This window comes from Suricata suricatta, chromosome 9, assembly GCF_006229205.1.
Source record: "Suricata suricatta isolate VVHF042 chromosome 9, meerkat_22Aug2017_6uvM2_HiC, whole genome shotgun sequence".
Classification (NCBI taxonomy): Eukaryota; Metazoa; Chordata; class Mammalia; order Carnivora; family Herpestidae; genus Suricata; species Suricata suricatta.
The window spans coordinates 13,076,274-13,095,462 of NC_043708.1; the positions used below are offsets into that span (position 1 = coordinate 13,076,274).

General features: G+C 43.4%; 1 protein-coding gene across 7 annotated transcripts in view; it reads left to right on the plus strand.

Moving 5' to 3' along the window:
• EFCAB11 (EF-hand calcium binding domain 11) overlaps positions 1 to 19,189 on the plus strand; it is a 150,228-nt gene that overhangs the window by 87,537 nt on the left and 43,502 nt on the right. For 2 of the 7 annotated variants that reach the window (XM_029950375.1, XM_029950377.1), the window contains one exon: positions 5,100 to 5,409. The exons of 4 other annotated variants lie outside the window; for them this stretch is intronic. Coding sequence is in view for 2 of the 3 variants with exons in the window: in XM_029950377.1 (XP_029806237.1) it covers positions 5,100 to 5,103 (4 nt within the window). In the remaining variant the exon portion in view is untranslated. Of the gene's footprint in view, positions 1 to 5,099; positions 5,410 to 12,584; positions 12,818 to 19,189 lie in introns of those variants that run through there. One more of the 7 variants, XM_029950378.1, reaches the window with a different exon arrangement.

Consider the following 19,189-nt stretch of genomic DNA (forward strand, 5'->3'; position numbering starts at 1 on the left):
AAGCTATGGGAATGGTAGATGAGCAGGTGCATGAAATGGAGCTTTGCATCTAAATCCATAGGACCCTAGTGATAGGATGTACAGTGAAGGTGACTAGGGGCTCCCAGGCCTCTGTCCTGGTAGTCTCAGTGAACGGTGGCTCCGTTCAGTGTGACAGGAGACAGACACAAGGGCAGAGCAAGTGTGGGGCTGATGATCGCATCAATTTGGGACTGATGTTCGGAGGAAGGTGTTCATCTAGAAATGGGCACCAAGGTCACATAGTTCCATGAAAAATAAGTTGTCCCAGGATGTCTGGGAGAGTGCCTGCATCTTAGATGTGTGTCTGCTGACGTCCCGTTTCACTGATTGTTGGTACAGACAAGAGCTGAATGGCACAGGTTGCCTTGCTCGGTGTGCTGTGCTATCGGCAATGTCCTCTGCTGTCTTTGTGTGCCAGTGTCCTGGACGCACTGCAGAGCAAGGAGGACCTCCTGCTTGTGGCCGTGGAGCTGTAGTTCTGCATGTAGCCCCCGACATGGGCCACAGGGCCCCGGAAGGCGAGCGCCCTTCTGCCTGCCCGCATCCCGCAGGCTCGTACACGGAGCTTGCTTCTGCTCATTACGGTTTGGCAACCTCATATACCCCACTTTTGGGTGGGGGGGGTTGGCTTATAATGTTGTCTGTATCTGTTTTGAAATGTCACTCGTTTTTCTTTTTAAAAGACAACCGTAAATTCATGTTTTATTTTCTTGGGAAAATACTTCTAAATAAAAAAACTGTGGCTTGGTTTTTCTATGTGGGTGTTGGTGCAATTGGTCATAATGAGACATCTTGGATTAGTCACTTACTAGCTGACTCTGAATTATTTTAGATGTGCTGGCTCTCTGTTTTGTTTTGTTTTTAATTCAAAGAGTTATCTTGAGATGTAACACACTTAGCTTTTATTATAGTCTATAAATTTTCCACCTTATTTTGTGTATGTGTTAATCTGAGAGCACAATTAAAATGTCTGACTTCAGCTCTTTCCTCACAAAGGCTGGCTAACACTTCCGTCTTCCATTAACTGAAATCATTCCTATGTAAACAAATGACAATTGTAGATTGCATTGCCTTCGCTCCTTTCTTATGAGGATCTAAGCACATTCCTGGTTTAATTATACTCTTTAAAAACAAACTAAATGTGATGTATTTTGTACAATGCCAGCAGAAAATGGCGGATCACTTCTTATATTTTTAAACTTGTTACCCCTTTTATTTAATATTCATTTGGAGAGCCAATGTGGCCGGTGGAGGTGAGGACAGGCTTTGATTCACACTAACTTGAAAATGTCAGTCCTGCTACTTCTTAGTGGTGTGACTTTGGATAAATTGCTAGAGTACTTTTCTGTGCCTTCGTTTCTCATATATAAAATAAAGAATATTTGCCTCACGGATTATGAAGCTTGAGGGATACCCTGCAAGTTAGACAGCACCTGTCACATAATAGGTGCTCAATCAGCGCTAGCAATATCTGTTTTTATACAATAGAAGTCTTATCCAGTCCACCAGCTTAAAAGAAGCTTCCGGTCCCTATGCAAAGCAGTCCTGCAGACGGCCACAGTGTGCTGACTGCTGGTCATCGGGAGGCTTGTCTCTAGTTCACTCCTGTGCTTCTGCTCACACTGAGTTGTATTTGTTCCCAAACCTGTTCGTGTTGTTTGTTCTCAAACCTATCTATGCCAGGGACGCCTGGGTGGCTCAGTCAGTTAAGCATGTCACTTTGGCTCAGGTCACAATCTCATGGTTCAGGAGTTCGAGCCCTGCGTTGAGCTCTGTGCTGACAGCCTGGAGCCTGCTTCAGATTGTGTACATGTGCGTGTGTGTGTGTGTGTGTGTGTGTGTGTGTGTCTACCCCTCCTCCACTCACTCCTTGTTTCTCTCTCCTTCAAAAATAAATAAACATTAAAAAAAAACCTATCTATGCCAGTTGAACTTATTATTGTGATTATGTGATTTAATTAAACATTAGGCAGACAGGAATACAAAAGAGAACTGCTTTTTCTATAATTCAGTTTGGAAAGACATACTAAAAATCACTAAACTAAAAAAAATGATCTGAGGTCCATAGAGTAGTTATTTTCATAGAGACATAAAGTAGAATGGTGAGTGCCAAGGGCCAGGGAGGGGCGGGGCATGAGGGTTTAATGGGGACAGGGTTTCAACCTTGTGAGAAGGAAAGAGTTCTGGAGCTGAGTGGTGGTGAAGGTGGCACAACAGTGTGAATGTACTTACTACGACCGAACGGGTACACCTAGAAATGGCTAGGAAAGAGGGTGCCTGTGTGGCTCAGTTAAGCGTCTGACTTCAGCTCAGGTCATGATCTTGCAGTTTTTGATTAAGCCCCGCATCAGGCTCTGAGCTGTAGCACAGAGCCTGGAGCCTGCTTCGGGTCCTATGTCTCCTTCTCTCTTTGCCCCTCCCCTATTCACACTCTGTCTCTCTCTTGCTCTCAAAAATAAATGAACATTTAAAAAATTTTAAAAAGGAATGTCTAAGAAGGTAAATATTATATAATGTATATTTTATTAGCTTTTAAATTTTTAGAAAAAGCTGTCACATTAACTATGGGCGAGATAATTGTTAGATTGGGGAGGTGGTAAAAAAAATTTTTTTTAGAGGGATTCCACATCTAGATCGTTTTCTAGTGGTCTTTCAGTTTGTATACTTTCAGGAAACCAAAACTGGAAATCATAGGTAATTCATATTCAGCGTAGTTTATGTAAGAAAGAGAAAAAGGCATGCTGAACCATGGACCTGGTCTTAAAGATTGCAGGCTTTGACATAAATCACCATTTCAGGGAATAAATGCAGGCTTATATTTCACATTTAAAATTAAACACTTAAGTTATGGATGTGTATAGATTGGGAAACAGACCCTGAGGTGGAGAGAGGTGCTCAGAACGTGTGTTGAAGGTGCTCCTGGACCCCGGCCTGTGTGGGAGCCAGGCAGGCAGGGTAAACAGACAGTGAATTGTACCTCCGGCCCTGGCCAGTGCCGCAGGGAGTGCTGAGCCCACCACCCTGCAGAGATGTGGCAGAGAGATTGGTACTTGTCCTCCTGCACTGAGCAGGCCATGGACGGGGCTGCCCCCGGGGGTGGGGGGCCGTCAGCCTCAGCGAGGCGCCTTCCTCGTGTTGGGGGGCCTTCCTCGGGTGAGGGGGCGAGGCCACTGAGGTTCTCAGCCAGAACTCTAAGCAGGTGACATGTCTAGCAGCTGGGGGTCTGCTGGCAACACCAGCAGCATCCACAGCCTGTGTGTCCGTTTTTTATGCGTTTCCTCCCTTTCAACAGACTGTTAAAAATCAGCTGATTGGCCCTTGGTCCAGATTGCTTCAGATAAGAGCGTCTTCACTGATGAGGGGCAATATTCTGAAGGTCTCACCGTATTCGGTCTTCTTTACATTCACCAGCTGCCCCGTTGGTGATGCAGCGAGACTGTGTGGCTTAACGACACTGACAAGTGTGTGTGATGTGTCTGAAGCTGCACTGATGTCTGCACCCTGTGGACTTTTAAATACTTTCCAGTATATATTCCGAGATTCATGAAACCTCAGGTTTTGCTTCTAAAGTTTCCAGATGTCTTTAGAATGTGATGATTTTTAGGGGGGGGGGTCAGACCCTATTTTTATGCTAAAGGTCATTTTCCTCTCCAGCCCTATGACCTCTAGGTCTTTATCTGCATAGTCTCGAGTTACTCCTCCATCTGTCACAAGTAACTATCCACCCTTGTTCCTTTTACTTTAGCATTTTCCCCTTAGACCTGCATCTCTTCATCTTGATCCCCAGGCTCTCAATGTAAATGATGGCCAATTTCCAGGCTGCCTAAATGTCATTTCTAAATGTACTCTTCCAGTGCTTAAGACAGCTCATGTAGTTGTTCTTGTTTATTTTTTTAATGCTCTTAACCGCTTTTAAAAAATGTTTATTTATTTTGAGAGAGTGAGAATGCTAACAGGGGAGGGGCAGAGAGAGGGAGAGAGACAGAGAGGATCCCAAGCAGGCTCTTTCCCTGTCCGCCCAGAGCCCGATGCGGGCCTCCATCTCACTAACTGTTGAGATCATGACAGGAGCTGAAATCAAGAGTCAGACACTTACCCTCCGGAGCCCCCCAGATGCCCTGATGATCTTTAGCATTTTTAAGCGTACAGTGCAGGGGTGTTAACTATATTCACATCGTTGTGTGACCAACCTATAGAACTTTTTTATCTTGCAAAACTGAAACTCTATACACATTAACCAACTCCCATTTCCCCCTTCTCCCAGCCCCTGGCAGCCACCATTGTACTTTCTGTTTCTATGAGTTAGACTATTATAGGCCTTTCCATATAAGTCAAATCCTACAGTATTTATCTTTTTTTGACTGGCTTATTTAACCTCACATAATGTCCTCAAGGTTTATCCACATTGTGTCGGGATTTCCTTCCCTTTTTAAAAAAATTTTTTGATGTTTATTTATTTGAGAGAGAGAGAGAGAGAGCACGCATTTACGTGTGCACAAGCAGGGGAGGGGCAGAGGTGAGGGAGACACAGTATCTAAAGCAGGCTCCTGGCTCTGATCCGTCAGCACAGAGCCCAATGCGGGACTCGAACTCACCAACCATGAGATCATGACCTGAGCCGAAGTAGTTGGACGCTTAACCGACTGAGCCTCCCAGATGCCCCAGCATTTCCTTCCTTTTAAAGGCTGGATAATATTCCATCGTATGTGGACAGCACACTTGTTTATCCATCTGTCCATGGACAGTTGGGCTGCCTCTACTTTTTTTTAACTCTTGTGACTTACGCTGCTATGAACCTGGCTATGCAAGTTTTTATTTTTAAACACAAAGTTCTTTTGTTTCTGTCAGCTTGCTTCGCCTCAAATTGAAAATGGTACAGAGGAAGTCTGAATCCCTTTGCAAGTGTGACCGTAAATGGAGCACAAAGATACTCTGATTACCCCCACCGTGTCTATTTTCCTTCCGTGCTCCGGCGTGTGCTGACATTTTAGTAGGAATACTACTCAGCCTCATTTATGCTTAGCCCTTCATTTAGCCATGTTTTGTTGTTTCCTTGGTTTCAAATTTTATCTCTCTAGGTGAATTGGGAACTGAAGCCTTTCATTTGACTTGTGATCTTGTACATTCTGGAAGCTCATACATGTAATTGTGGAACAAATAAAGCAGCTGGAGGAAATCTTTCCTGAACAAAACCCAAGTGGGGCATTTGGATGCGAGCCAAGATTCCAGCAGCTACAAGGGTGATGTGAAAAGGCTGCCTGTATTACAGCACCAACAAATCACTTCGAGCCCAATAGGAATGTCCTTTAAGTAATGATCAGATAGAGGGTACGGACCTCTACACATTTAACTGCCTGACCACAAAATAAAGTGTTTACTGTAACCTTCCAAGGTCTGTCCACCAAGTTAATTACTGCGATACACCTGAAGGAAGCGCGGCATTGTGACTCAGTGGGCGCAGCCCAAGTGGAAATTCTGAAGCTGCTTAGTCTCAACTTGGCCTCCCGCTAGCTTGCCATGGGGTGCTAAACAAGACACTGTGTCTGTAACTTCCTGGGGGTCCGTTCCTCCACCCCAAATTCAGAACATTTTGAAAAGATTGGTTATTTATGTATATACATATATGCTCCCGTTGACATAAACAAAAGCAAAAGCTTGGAATGGATGTGGTTTTAAAATAATGTAAAGGAGTGTTCCTAGTTCTTAAGCAACAGTTCATTCAGCCAGCATTACTGATTCTCTAAGGCCGTGCTTCTCGAGCGTTAGGTGCATAAGAGACACCTGGAGGGCTTTTAAACATCCTTTCTGGGGCCCATCTTCAGAGTTTCTGACTCAGTGAATAGTGTGGTGGGGCCTGAAAAATCTACATATGTAACAAGCTCGCAAGTAATATTGATACTGCTGGTGTGCGAACCATACTTTGGGTGCGAGAGGTCTGGAGACCTCAAAATGCCCAAGTGAAGAAGACACAGTCTTGTCCATAAGGCAGATACGATCAACATGGATACTTTACCATGTGATTAACTACTTCGTATTGCTGTGTGTGTGTGCATGCATGTATGTTTTTTTTATAGTTTATTGTCAAGTTGGTTTCTATAAAACACCCAGTGCTCATCCCCACAAGTGCCCTCCTCCATGCCCATCACCCCACTTCCCTTTCCCCCCTCCCCCTTCAGACCTCAGTTTGTTTTCAGTATTCAGGAGTCTCTCGTCATTTGCCTCTTTCCCTCTCCCTGTTTTCCCCCCATCCCCTCCCCCATGGTCCTCTGTTAAGTTTCTCCTGTTACACTTGTGAGTGCAAACATATGGTATCTGTCCTCCTCTGCCTGACTTATTCCACTTAGTGTGACACCCTCGAGCTCCATCCACGTTGCTACACATGGCCAGGTTTCACTCTTCCTCACTGCCATGTAGTACTCCGTTGTATAGATGAACCGCATCTTCTCGATCCACTCGTCATTGATGGGCGTTGCATGTGTGTGTTTTAAAGGCATCCTAGGGAATGCAGCACACACAGAGGTATAGAGAACTGAAACCACGTGACGTGTTCAGGGCCATAGAGTTTGCATTACTGGAGCAAAGAGCTGACGGCTGGCCGATGGGTGGTTGGGGGAAGGGGATGCAGGGGAACGTGTGGCAAGAGGGATGCCAAGAACTAGGTAAAGCTCCAATCAAAATAGGTCTGGGGACCCTAAGGAATTTGGTTGTTTCCTTAACCTGGTAACAAAGGAAATGAAAATGAGAAAACCTGAAGATTCATAAGAGATTTCAAGGAGGTAGAGTTAACAATAGCATAGAATTTGGCCAAATATAATTTAGTCACCCCAATAATTTTGCTGAAATCACACTGCAGATGAAAGTGAACCTCTCTGGAGTCTGGTTTCTTCAATTCTGGTGATTTTTTTTATACACCATATGATGCTTTTCATGTTCTTAAAAATGACCTATTTTAAAACTTATTTTCCAAGCCTTTTTTCTGCCCAATGAATGGTCAGCCAGTCATCCTTGTCCACAATTGTTTACAGTGGTGAACAACTGGAGTACAAAGATATTAACAATAGAAGTATCTTACGGAAACAGGCTTTTTTTTTATTATTACAGAGCAATGCATACTTACTACAGAAACTATAGACCCCCCAAAAAATCCCTCACATAATCACACCTAATACTTAGAACCCCTGGAGTAAGTTCCCAGGTCCTTTTTTATATCCGTGTGGACTCTTCCCTATTGAAACAGGGTCATACCATATGTTGTAAAAACGTTGTCAGACATGTGCAAAATGCCACCTTAGTTCTCATCGTTTGACATTTAGTTTGTTGAGTATCCCCTGTGGGGGTTCGCTACGCAGAAAGATGAGGAAGGGGAATTGACTAGGCAGAGACGATGGGTTGGATGGAAGGACATGCCAGGCCCGAGCAGAGACCCAGAGGCGAGGAGACGTTGACACCCAATGAAGAAATTGTTTCCTGTGAGGCAGGAGCCCAGACAGGGAAGACCAGGAGGCCTGGAGGCTGCAGATGTTGCCACCTTCCCACCAACAGCCTCTGCTTGCACATCCTGGACAATAATTGGCCAGAATTAAGTCCCTCAGAAAATGAGCAGAACAGAGAAAAAAGGCTGTAGCCAGTCGCTGAACAGTATTCTTTTCCAATCACATTGTTTTAACATGATGTTTTCACCACCTTCATTTTGACTAAGTTGTTTCTGACAAATTACTTTCAATCAAACTATCTAGATCCAAATGAACAGGATCTGGGGGCTTATTGGATTCAGCGGTGTGCCAGTGCCGGCCCACGAAGGCTCCTGTGCCACTTCCGCCCGTCTTTGCCCAGCTCACATTCAGTGACATTGCCTTGGGAGCTTGACATCAGCAAGTGTTACAAATCAGGGAATTTTCTCCCATGGACACCAGTTCCCCAGCCCGCCACTAGATGTAGCCGAGAGAGACAGGAAGAAGTCCAAAATAAAGGGTCTTGGGTTTTGGCTTGGGACTCAAACACTAAAGTGGTTTACCAGTGCGAGGCAGCATTAACTTTGGAGTCAGAAGGGCCAGGGTTTGAATCCTAACTGTCATTTTCCTGTCACTTCCAGCAGAGAAATTAACTTCTCTAAACCGCAGTTTTTTAAATAATATGAAATAGGGTCACTAATATTTAACTTACAGATTAGTTGTCAGAATGGATCCTTGAGAGCTAGAAGATACTATGATGATTACTGTAATGAAGGAGGAGCATGAGGGCATTAAGTTGATTTTGTAATTTGAGTTGAAGTTTGAGTTCCTTCAGGAGTTTTAGGTAGAGAATCCTGTAATAACAACAATTGCCAGTATTATGGAGTGTTAATTGTATGCTTCTCCATGCATTACTGAACCGACTGAGCCACCTAGACGCCTTCTCCATGCATTACTGAATTTAATCCTCAAGAGAACTCTAGAGGTGGATACCAGCAATATAATTACCCCCATTCTGTAGTTGAGGAGCCTGGGGTTTAAGTGGAGTGACTTTCTCATGGCCAGATGGCTGGTCAGTGCAGAGACAGGAGTTGGAATGCAGTGTACCTGAGTTCAGAGTCTGCATTCTTAACCAGTGTGCCTTTAGGACACTGAGCTGAGCAGAGAGGTCTAAGGTCCATGGTATCAGTTTATGAATCCTGTGAGTTGTTGAAGTCTTAGCTTTGGATGCAGTCACACTGCAAGGGTCTCTAGAGTGAGAAGAACATGACACAGCCCAGGTATGTAAAAGGCAAATACCCTTTAGAAGAAGAAGCAATGTCCGCAGTTGGACATACCAATTAAAGAGGATTCCTTGGATTTGGTGACATGACCAATCACAACAAAAGCAGTTTGGATAAGATCATGAAAACAGGGGCCAGCTTGCCTTTTGGGTTAAGGAGCGAATCGATGATGAGGAAGTAGAGGGAACTGGTGTAAAACTACTTTTGAAGAATAAGATGCTAGAGAAGAATTTGGAACTAGGGTGACATTTCATAACAAATATGTGTTAGGAAGAAATAGTAAGTAGAAGTGAAGGCAGAGGAACATGACTGAAGGAGCCAAGTCCCTTAAGAGGCAGGAGGAATGGGATCCAAAGCCTGGTTGGGGAACTATGACTGGATCGGTACCAGGTTTGGGCTTTGTAGGTTAGGTGGGATACAAGAAGGAGGAAGTGGAGCATTGAGGATAATGGTCCATATAATTAAAGGCATGACACCACGGGCTCTTGGCCAGGTAGAGAAAAAGTAAAGCCAGACAGGAACTCAAAGACAGGGAGTGTAGAGTGGTCAGTGTCCTAGGGGTCTCAAAAGATGCTGAAAGGAACTTGAGAATCAAAGAGCAGTAGAGCTGTAAGAGCAGGAGCTGTATACAGTGAATTGGATCTTGGCATTGGATATTTCATATGTAGAGAAGTTCTGTGTCATTGACAAGGCCCCTGGTCTATCATGGAAGATCAGTCTTTGAAGCAGAGTAGGATGAAGTTCATCAGAATTGGGCAGATCAAGGGACTCTAGGCCTAGAGTTCTGAATGAAACCCGACTCTGGCTGGTCTCCTCTTGAGTCTTCCCCCAACAAGACTGCATGCTTTCTTAATTCTTTGTCAGTAATCCAAGTGTTTATGTCTAGAGGTGTCCCTCCCAGTCAAGGTGTAAGCGCTCCTGATGGAGAGCAACGTGTTCTTTAATCAGTGCCCAAGAGACCTGATAGAATCTTGTACTTTTTCTCAGGATCCTCTTCCTGGGATTGGTAGGGAAAGAATATAAAAGTCCTAGATTCATTTCTTCTCCTTCTAGGGGATGCACAGCATACACTTTTAGAAGAATAATGTAAGTAGTAATAGCTGTCATTTGTTAAGCACCTGCTACATGCCAGCTCCTGCGCTAAGTACCGTATGTAGATGGTATCGTTATAGCCTTACAACAGCTCTCCAAGATGAACACAGATTAGAAAACTCCTTTGCCCAGGGTCACTCAGCCTATAAATGATGGAGCCAGTGTTCAAACCCAGGTGGTCTGCCTCTAAAACTCAAGATCCTCACTATGAAAAACTGCCTTTAGATGCGGACATCAGTGTATTCCTGTTTATGAAGGGGAAGTAGCCACCCTCGAGATCCCTTGTCCTTGTCCCATAGGACTCCTGACTGGCCTCTGTCTCTCCATCTTCAGCCTGCTTCTCCCTAGAATACAACTCACATGCCCTTGAGCCATCACCCCATAAATCTCTGCTTTCCCGCAACAGTACCCCTCACTGCCAGAGGCAGCGAGAGATGTCTTCCCAAAGCCCCCTTGAAGTTAAGCCTCTGGGCTCATTCTGCTAGAGAGCCGAGGAATGACGTGAAAGGCATTTCATTCTCTCACTGACTCTTAGAAATATTGGAAGGTTGTTTCACACAGATATATTACTGTGATAGAGCTTGGCTATTCAAAATATAAGGAAGCCTTAGTTCAAGAATGCTCAGAAAAGTAATACAAGAGGTATGCCAGGAGAAGAAAGCATTTCTTTGTAATGATAAAAAATGATTTGTTCAATGGGACGGACCTCCTTGAAAATCATATTAATTTGCTTCTAAATTAATTTGCTATTTGCTGAGAGCTATTTTCAGCAAACGATATCTTGTCCTGTACATGCCCAACTCCAACTTTTGTATTTAAAAGAGGCATTTACCAAAGTCTCATACTTGGATGAACTTCTGATGCATAATCAGAAAGTACTGATGGAAGAGAAATGGATAAGAACATATTTGAAAAACTGTTCTATGTTGAGCATTGCTTTTAGTGTATATTCATTGACCAGGTGAAGATTTTTTTTTTGACCCATATCTGCAAGAGTAAAAGAATCTTTCACCTTATCTTTTAAGAAGAAAACCAGCAAGACAGTTTCGTTTTACTTCCGAAGTTAGGTATCTTCCTAAATAATATCCATTTGTACCAAATTTCTAATCCCTCTAATCCCACCTCCTCCAGTGTGCACATAAAGCGAGACCCAGAGCTAGCGAGAAGTGAACCTGGACAGTCCACCCCAGAATGGTCCAGAAAAAGTACCAAGGAGGATTTACCTTGTTTGTTATCATGGGGCCTGGGGCCAGAGGGCTGATATCCAAAGCCAGGTCCCAGAAATAATAACAAGAATGCAGCCAGAAAATTGAGTTGCAGCCAGGACTTTATTAAGGTGCAGGCATCAGCTCCCTGGGGTTGAGGCAAAACCACATGTTGGGTGGAAGGAAGCAATCAAGAAGCCCCAGAGTAAATAGCAGAAGAATTAGCTCTATCGAAGGACAGAGGTCAGGTGGGGAGGGCCCGTGCCCGGGGAAGTGTCATCGCGGGCCCCCAGGCTGGCTTGTATCTCCTTCCTGGGGCATATCCTGGCCCAGAGACCCTCTACAGAGGACCCATGGGGGTGTGTGAGGTCGAACCAATTTTCCTGATGCTCGGGCACTGTCTGCCTTGGTTCACTCTGTTGACATCTGCATCGATGCTGCAAAAGCGGGGGTAGGTGAGCCACAGGAACTGCTCTGCCGGTTTGTAGCATGAATCAAGGCACTAGCACCAAACTGTGCTCATAATCATTGCGGTCTGCATCACCTTGCCCTCAGGGAAAAAAAATTGGCAATATTACTTAAGAATATCCTTGGTGAGGGGCGCCTGGGTGGCTCGGTTGGTTGAGTGTCCGACTTGGGTTCAGATCATGATCTCATAGTTTGTGGGTTCGAGCCCTGCATCAGGCTCTATTCTGACAGCTCAAAGCCTGGAGCCTGCTTCGGATTCTGTGTCTCCCTTTCTCTCTGCACCCCTCACCCCCCTCTCATGGTCTGTCTCTCTCTCTCTCTAAATTAAATAAACATTTTTAAAAAATCCTTGGTGAAAGAATAAGAATTATCTTATTAGGGGCGCCTGGGTGGCCCAGCCAATTAAGCGTCTAACTTTGGCTCAGGTCATAATCTCACAGTTTGTGGGTTCAAGCCCCGCGTCAGGCTGTGTGCTGACAGCTCAGAGCCTGGAGCCTGCTTCAGGTTCTGTGTATCCCCCTCTCTCTTCCTGTACTCTGGCTCTCTCTCAAAAATAAATTAACATTTTAAATAAAGAATTATTTTATTAAATTTCAATCCTGAAGTGCACATCTTTTTAATATGCCAGGAAGTATTTGTACAGCATTTCTGTTACATGCTGAGACACAATGGTTCGTCTCCAGGAAAAGCTCTTTACATTGAGAACTGGCCACTGTTTTAATGAAACACTATTTTTATTTGAAAGAATGACTGACACACTATCGCTATTCAGACTTGAGTATTTGGTCAGCATTTTCTCAAAAATGAACGACGTGAGCCTGTCATTTCAAGGAAAACAACTGACAGTGTTTGTTGCCAATGATAAAATTCAAGCTTTCAAGTGAAAATTAGAATATGGGAAACTTGTATCCACCACTGTGAGCTTGACAGTTTCTCAATACTTAAAGACTTTTCTAGCGAATTCAATGGTGATATGAACAAATGTGGGGTTTTTTTAACATTGTATAATGAAATGTGTTAACATTTAGAAGATCTGTGTAACTCAGTGAATTAATATTTTTCAGATAACCAATGCCCGATATTACAAAATCGTGCTTGGGTAAAAGATCTATTGAAAGTACAAGATATACCACTGGATTTTAATGTAACCGAGTATGAAAAGTTAATTGATATTGGCTTCACATTCTACATTGCAGCCAGCCTTTAAGAAGCAACCGCATATTGAGTTACAGTGTAGCATCAGAAAAGAATATCTGCAATTATCTGAAAAGACCATTAAAATACTCCTACCCTTTCAGCTACATGTCTGTGTGGAACCGTATTTTTCTTTACATACCACAATCATACCACCACAATGGGAATTCAGAAGCAGATACGAGAATCTAACTGTAACTTATCAAGCAATATATTGAAAAGACGTACATGATACAAAATCTCTTCTCCCTGTTTTATTTTGGAAACTTTACCTAGTTTTCATTTAAAAATATGTGATTTTATTAAAAATACAGTGAAATTACTGTCATCATTAATGCAGCCATATTTTGAAGTTTTCTCAGCTATAATTTCAAATATGATAAATATCGATAAAGCCTACATAAACGGATGCTCTTCAGGGTTCTCAAGTTTTAAGAGTGTAATGGAGTCCTGAAGCCACAAAGTTTTGAGAACCACAGACCTAGTGTATATGGAGTGCCTCCCGTACCCTGGCCGGGCTCACACAGGGACAGTGTGGTGTATTGGACAGATGTGGAACCTGGGCACAAAACTGCTGGTCACCTACAGTTAAGCAGTAGTCCCCATGGAGTGTGGGAAGCACGGTGCTGGGAGAAGCACCACGCAACCCTGGGGCACATTGCCCTGCATAAGGAAGACTTGGCAGGAAGTAATGTCTCTGCTGATTATTTTCTTTTAAAACATATATATTTTATTTTAGAGAGAGAACACACAAGTGGGAGGGAGGGGCAGAGGCAGAGAGAGAGAATCTCAAGCAGCCTCCATGCTCAGCACAGAGCCTGATGCAGGGCTTGATCCCACAACCTTGCCATGACCTGAGCCACAGATCAAGAGTCAGATGTCAACGAACTCAGCCACCCACGTGCCCTCTACTGATTCTTGAAGGACGAATAAGAGTTAGCCAGGCAAAGAAGAGAAGTTGATTGCTTTGGGTGTATAGAAAAGCATGTACAAAGGTCCTCATGCAAGAGACCATGGTTTCATTGCAGAAATAAACGAAGTTGAATGTAATTGGAGCACAGAGGGGAGGCAAGATATAAAGCCAGGCTAGAGGACAGCAGCCAGATTACGAGGGGCTTTGTTAGATCAGGAGGGAGGGTCTCCTCTGAGGGAAAATGGAGAACCTTGGAAGGTTTTTAAGAAAGGAGAGTGACATCAGATTGCGTTTTAGACAGAGCTCCCTGACTATAGAGAATGGCTATCTAGAGGTAGGGGGACCGGTTAGGGGTGGCAATCAGAGAGAGCTGATGGAGTCTGGGCTGTATGGTGTGGCTGAGGTGTCAGAGAAGTGTGAATGGATTTAAGAGGTGTTTGTGTGGAGAAGTTTACAGATCTAGGTATTTTGGTTGTGGTTAGAGAAGAGTAGGGTAGGCATCAAGATTGAATCTAGAGTTCAGGTTTAGCCTTTGGGAGTAATGATAATGTTCACTGAAAGGGGGAACATAAAAAGCACAGCTTTAGAAAGGAGAAGGTGGGGCGCCTGGGTGGCTTAGTCGGTTAAGTGTCTGACTTGGGCTCAGGTCATGATCTCATGACTTGTAAGTTCGAACCCTGCGTCGGGCTGTGTGCTGACAGCTCAGAGCCTGAAGCCTGCTTCGGATTCTGTGTTTCCCTTGCTCATGCTCTATCTCTATCTCTCAAAAATAAATAAACATTAAAAAATTTAAAAATAAATAAGTAAAAAGGAAAAGGATGCACCTGGGTGATTTAGTCATTTAAGTATCTGACTCCTGATTTTGGCTCAGGTCATGATCCCAGGGCCGTGGGACTGAGCCCTGCATCAGGCTCCAAACTGAGCATGAGGCTTGGTTGGGATTCTCTCTCTTCCTCTCTCTTTGCTTCTCTTCCACACATGCTCTCTCTCTTTCTCAAAAAAACAAAAACAAAATTTTTAACTTAAAGAGAAGGATGGATTCCATTTGGACCATCTTTGGGCCATCCAAGAGGAGATGCCCACTCAGCACTTGACTCTGCAGTTCTGAAGTTGGTGGGGAGGCGAATCTGAACTTGAGACATAGATTTTGAGAGTCATCAGGATATGAACAGTAACTGAAGACAGGGGCTGCATGAGATCTCTCAGAGAGAGGATTTAAACAAGAGGGAGACTGCTTAAGAGAGAGCCATAGGGCACACCAACAATGAGGGGATAAAAAGTACCCAAAGAATTAAGGGAATCCAGAGACAGATGTAGTCATTGAGACTGAGGGAGAAAGTGTCAAGAAGGGAGGAAGCGGGGCGCCTGAGTGGCTCAGTCGATTAAGTGTTTGACTTCGGCTCAGGTCATGATCTCACAGTTTGTGAGTTCGAGCCCTACATCTGGCCCTTTGTGGACAGCTCAGATCCTGGAACCTGCTTGGGATTCTATGTCTCCCTCTCTCTCTGCCCTGACCCCCACTCATGCTCTGTCTCTGTCTCTCAAAAATAAATGAATATTGAAACAAAAATTTTTTAAAAAAGAGTACCTTTTCAATTTAGCAACAAGGGAGTCATTATTGAATCATTGCCTGTACCCAGAACAATGTCAGTAGAGTGGTAGACTCCAGTAGCTTGAAGAGAGGTGGAAGAGAGAAGGGAAAAGATTGTAGAGAGTGTGGGAGGTGGGAAAATGGAGAGAGATTTATTTGAGATTATTATGATTTCTATGGGGAGGAGCCCATTAGAGAGAGAAGATTAAAGATTAAAGAGAGAAAGGGGAAATCAGTAGAGTGAGCTTCCAGAAGAGTCAGGAAGGGAGAAGATTTGGAGAGCAGGTGGACGGAAACCATGCCTCCAGCCGGGAACCAAGTTCCAATCAAGGCTTGATGTAGGGATGGCATTAGCATAGATTAGTTTAATTAGAAATGGAAATTCCATGATGCTCAGTGAAAAGGTTTAGGAGTAGGAGAACAGTGGGAGGTTAGAGAGAGGACCAGAAGAGAGGAGAAAAAACACAGCAGGTGTGAGGAAGAAGATGAAGAGACTGGGAGGCCAGAGTGACCAAGCTCAGCAGTTATGAGGAGAGAGGCAGGATGCACTGAGAGCTGCATCTCATTTCAGACACTGGTAATTTAATTACTGTCGTCTTATCTTCTTACACAATGATGCATTTTCATATCACAACCTAAAAATTATTCTCAACAGTAGTGATTTTTTTAAACTGAAACATTTTCAGGCCAATTCAAATTATCCTTATGTGTTTCTGTTGTTTACTTTTATGTTCACCAGGTTAAATCTTCAGTTATGCTACTGCCATTAAGAGTTTCCTATGTAGAAAAATCTATTCATTATGAACACATTTATTGCTTCATTGAGTTGCCTATTTAAAATGCAGAGAACTACAAATTAAATGTAGTGCTTTTCCATTTTGAAAAAAAGCAGATGAATGGGTACTATTTTCTTGAATACATCATGTTTGTCTTACATAATTAACAGTCCAGATTCATAGGCTAACAGATGCCAATCCTTGCTTATTTGGATATTTGTTCCTTATTGAAAGGCATGCTTCCTAAGACTTGCGTGTGCCACGCCATGCATCAGAGAATGTGATAAGGCAGATGTAATGGAGACAGTTGCTTGTTGGGGGCAGCTCAGTGGTCCACAAAGAGGTTGGCCTCCAAAATCTCTCTCTCTCTCTGAGGTTAATTATGTAAAATATAAAACAACTTTATTAAAATTGTAAAATAAAAATATCTCAAGCAGCTTCCATAGAAGATTAACCTGCTAACTACTACTTCCAGACTCCAAGTCTAAAACCCTCTACTAAATATGCATTATATTTGACTTTGGTATTTGTTCCAGAAACATTCTTTAAAGACATACCCTAATCCCTCTCGATTTCTAATGTTGGTAAATGTGGGTGTGCCTGTGTTGGACATGTGTGCGTGCGGACTATAGTCTAGTTCAGGGCACTGTTACATGAGAAGTCTGCTAGGGCACCTGGGTGCTCAGTAGGTTAAGCGTCTGACTCTAGATTTCAGTTCAGGTCATGATCTCGCAGTCATGAGACAGAGCCCTGAGTCGGGCTCCAGGAACCTGCTTGGGATTCTCTCTCTCCCTCTCCCACATGCATGTGCAGCTCGCTCTCGCTCGCTCGCTCTCTCTCTCTCTCTCTCTCTCTCTCTCAAAAATGTTTTTAAAAATCTGCCATTAATGCTTAGTGGCTCTAATCTGGAAGTCAGTGTATTTTTTTTTTAATTTCTTCCTACTGTAACCTCAAAGAGGCCTATGTTCCATTTCTAAACCCATGTAATGGATTGTCCTGTCAGTGAAGCTGCCGCATGCTAATGGAGAGAGCTTTGTCTTTGATGCCACGGGATGCCGCCTGATCCCACCAGGCTCACAGCCCCATTATCTGTGTCTAAAACAGAAGCCCCTCCCTCTCTCTGGGTGCCTCATCCCCATTCCACTTTGATCTTTGTGCTGATCCACCTTCACTTCTCCTCCTTCAGACTGTCAAGAGGTCCCTGGGGTCCTTTATCCCTGTCATAAATGAACTTTCCCACATCTTTAACTGGGAGGTTAAACACTTCATGGGCCTTCGTGCTTTAAGTGACACTTGGCTCTGTCCCAAGAGCTTTGCCCAGTTGGTCTTTTGAGCAAACAATGCTCAGGAAGCCAGATGCTGTTTGGAGACCATCATTTCCTACCCTGTGACAAGCCCTACTCTTTTGCACTGCCATCCACCAACCTCCACATCACTCGTCACACAGAGCCTTCCCCAGGCCCAGTGCCATGATGTCATCTGGGGGCCCCTCAGCCCTTTAGCTTGTCAGTTCCTCCACGCTCTCAGTTCAGTGACCTTCACCTCCGTCACTTCAGCTCTCTGCTCCCCTAGCCGTACCCTGGATCGCTACAGGACATGTATCATCTCTGAAATCTCACAATCAGATAACTATTGTCCATGATTTAGGACCTCTGATACAATATTAGGTAGTAGGAATATTTAGTGGCATCCATATTGTGTTTCTGGCTTTCATAGGAGTGTTTCCAAAGTCTCACCATTTAGTGTGTTGTTGCTGGATAGAGTTTTGCTGGAAGGAAAAATCCCTTATTGTCCAAATCTGCTAAATTTTTTCTATTTACAAATAGGCACTGGGCTTCTTTGAATGTTTTTTTCCTATACATGTGAGATGCACTATTGTTTTTCTCTCTTAATCTGATATTTGCATCACTAAGTATTTTTTCCTCCAGTTTTTCTCTCCTCTGAAACTTCTTTTCGTTTAAGGTCTGTGCTTTCCCTTACATCATCTGTGTTTCCTTAATTTTCCATTTGGTTTTTCCCTCTCCATTTTCAGATATCTATTCTGCAGTCCGGGAGATTTCCACAGTTTTGTTTTCCAGTTCATTAAATCTCTCTTATGCTGTGTCAAACCTGCCAGTTATATTTGTTCATTCCAAGATTTGCAGTTGGTTCCTTTTTATTTCTATCTCTTATTTCACAACCTTAAATTTTTTAAATCAAGGTGTAATTGACAAATAACATTAAATTCGTTCCAAGTATGCAACATGATGATTAGGTGTTTGTATACGTTGCAAAATGATCAGCACAATGTTCAGTTAATATTCCTTATGTTACACAGTTATTTAAAACATTAGTTTCTCCTTGTGATGAGGACTTTCAAGATACCCTTTTGTAACAACTTTCAAATATGCAGTATGGTATTATTAACTAGTCACTGTTGTGTATTCCATCCCCAACGCCTTTTATTTTATTTTATATACAATCTTCTATACATTACAATCTCATTTGATAGCTACTAGTCTTCCATTATGATTTTGAGGATTTAAAAAGTCGTCTTCAGAGTGTTCTGTTATATTTTCTCAGACATGAGTTGTCTCATTCATTGGACTGTCTTTAATCACACTGCGCATCCTTACGTATTTTGTAATTTTTCTTTTCTGGAGAGCATAACTTCCCTATGGGTTTGTTTTACAAGGGTTCCTCTGAGGGGTGGTTTGGAGATCCTTAGCTCTGAAACAAGTCATAAATTAAGCATGGCTTGGGAATCCCACTATAGGGAAGTAACAGTCTCTGAGCTCAAGGGCAGTGCAGACTTAGCTGCTAGTCAAGTGCAGGCATCTTGTCTTCATTTCTAGTCACCAGTAATTTGGGGACTTACCCCCGGCTGAAGTAACAGAACTAATCTCATCCCACCCTCCCCACCCCAATATCTGTGGGATGTATTCAGTCCCTTTCCCTTTGCCGATATAGAAACGCAAGACCCCCAGTCTTTCTAGCACCTGCTCCCACCCCCACTTCACAATGGCCCCAGAGTCCTAGTCATTATTTACCACTGGCAGCCGTTATCTTTTCCAATTTACAGAGGCGTTCTTTTCTTGTTTTTAAAAATGGTTTTAATTAGTTGAGGCCCCAGCAAAAAATAGAATCTCATTCAGATACTTAAATTCAAGAGCTCTGAACGAAGGCACTGTTTACAGTAGTATGGGCAGGAATAAA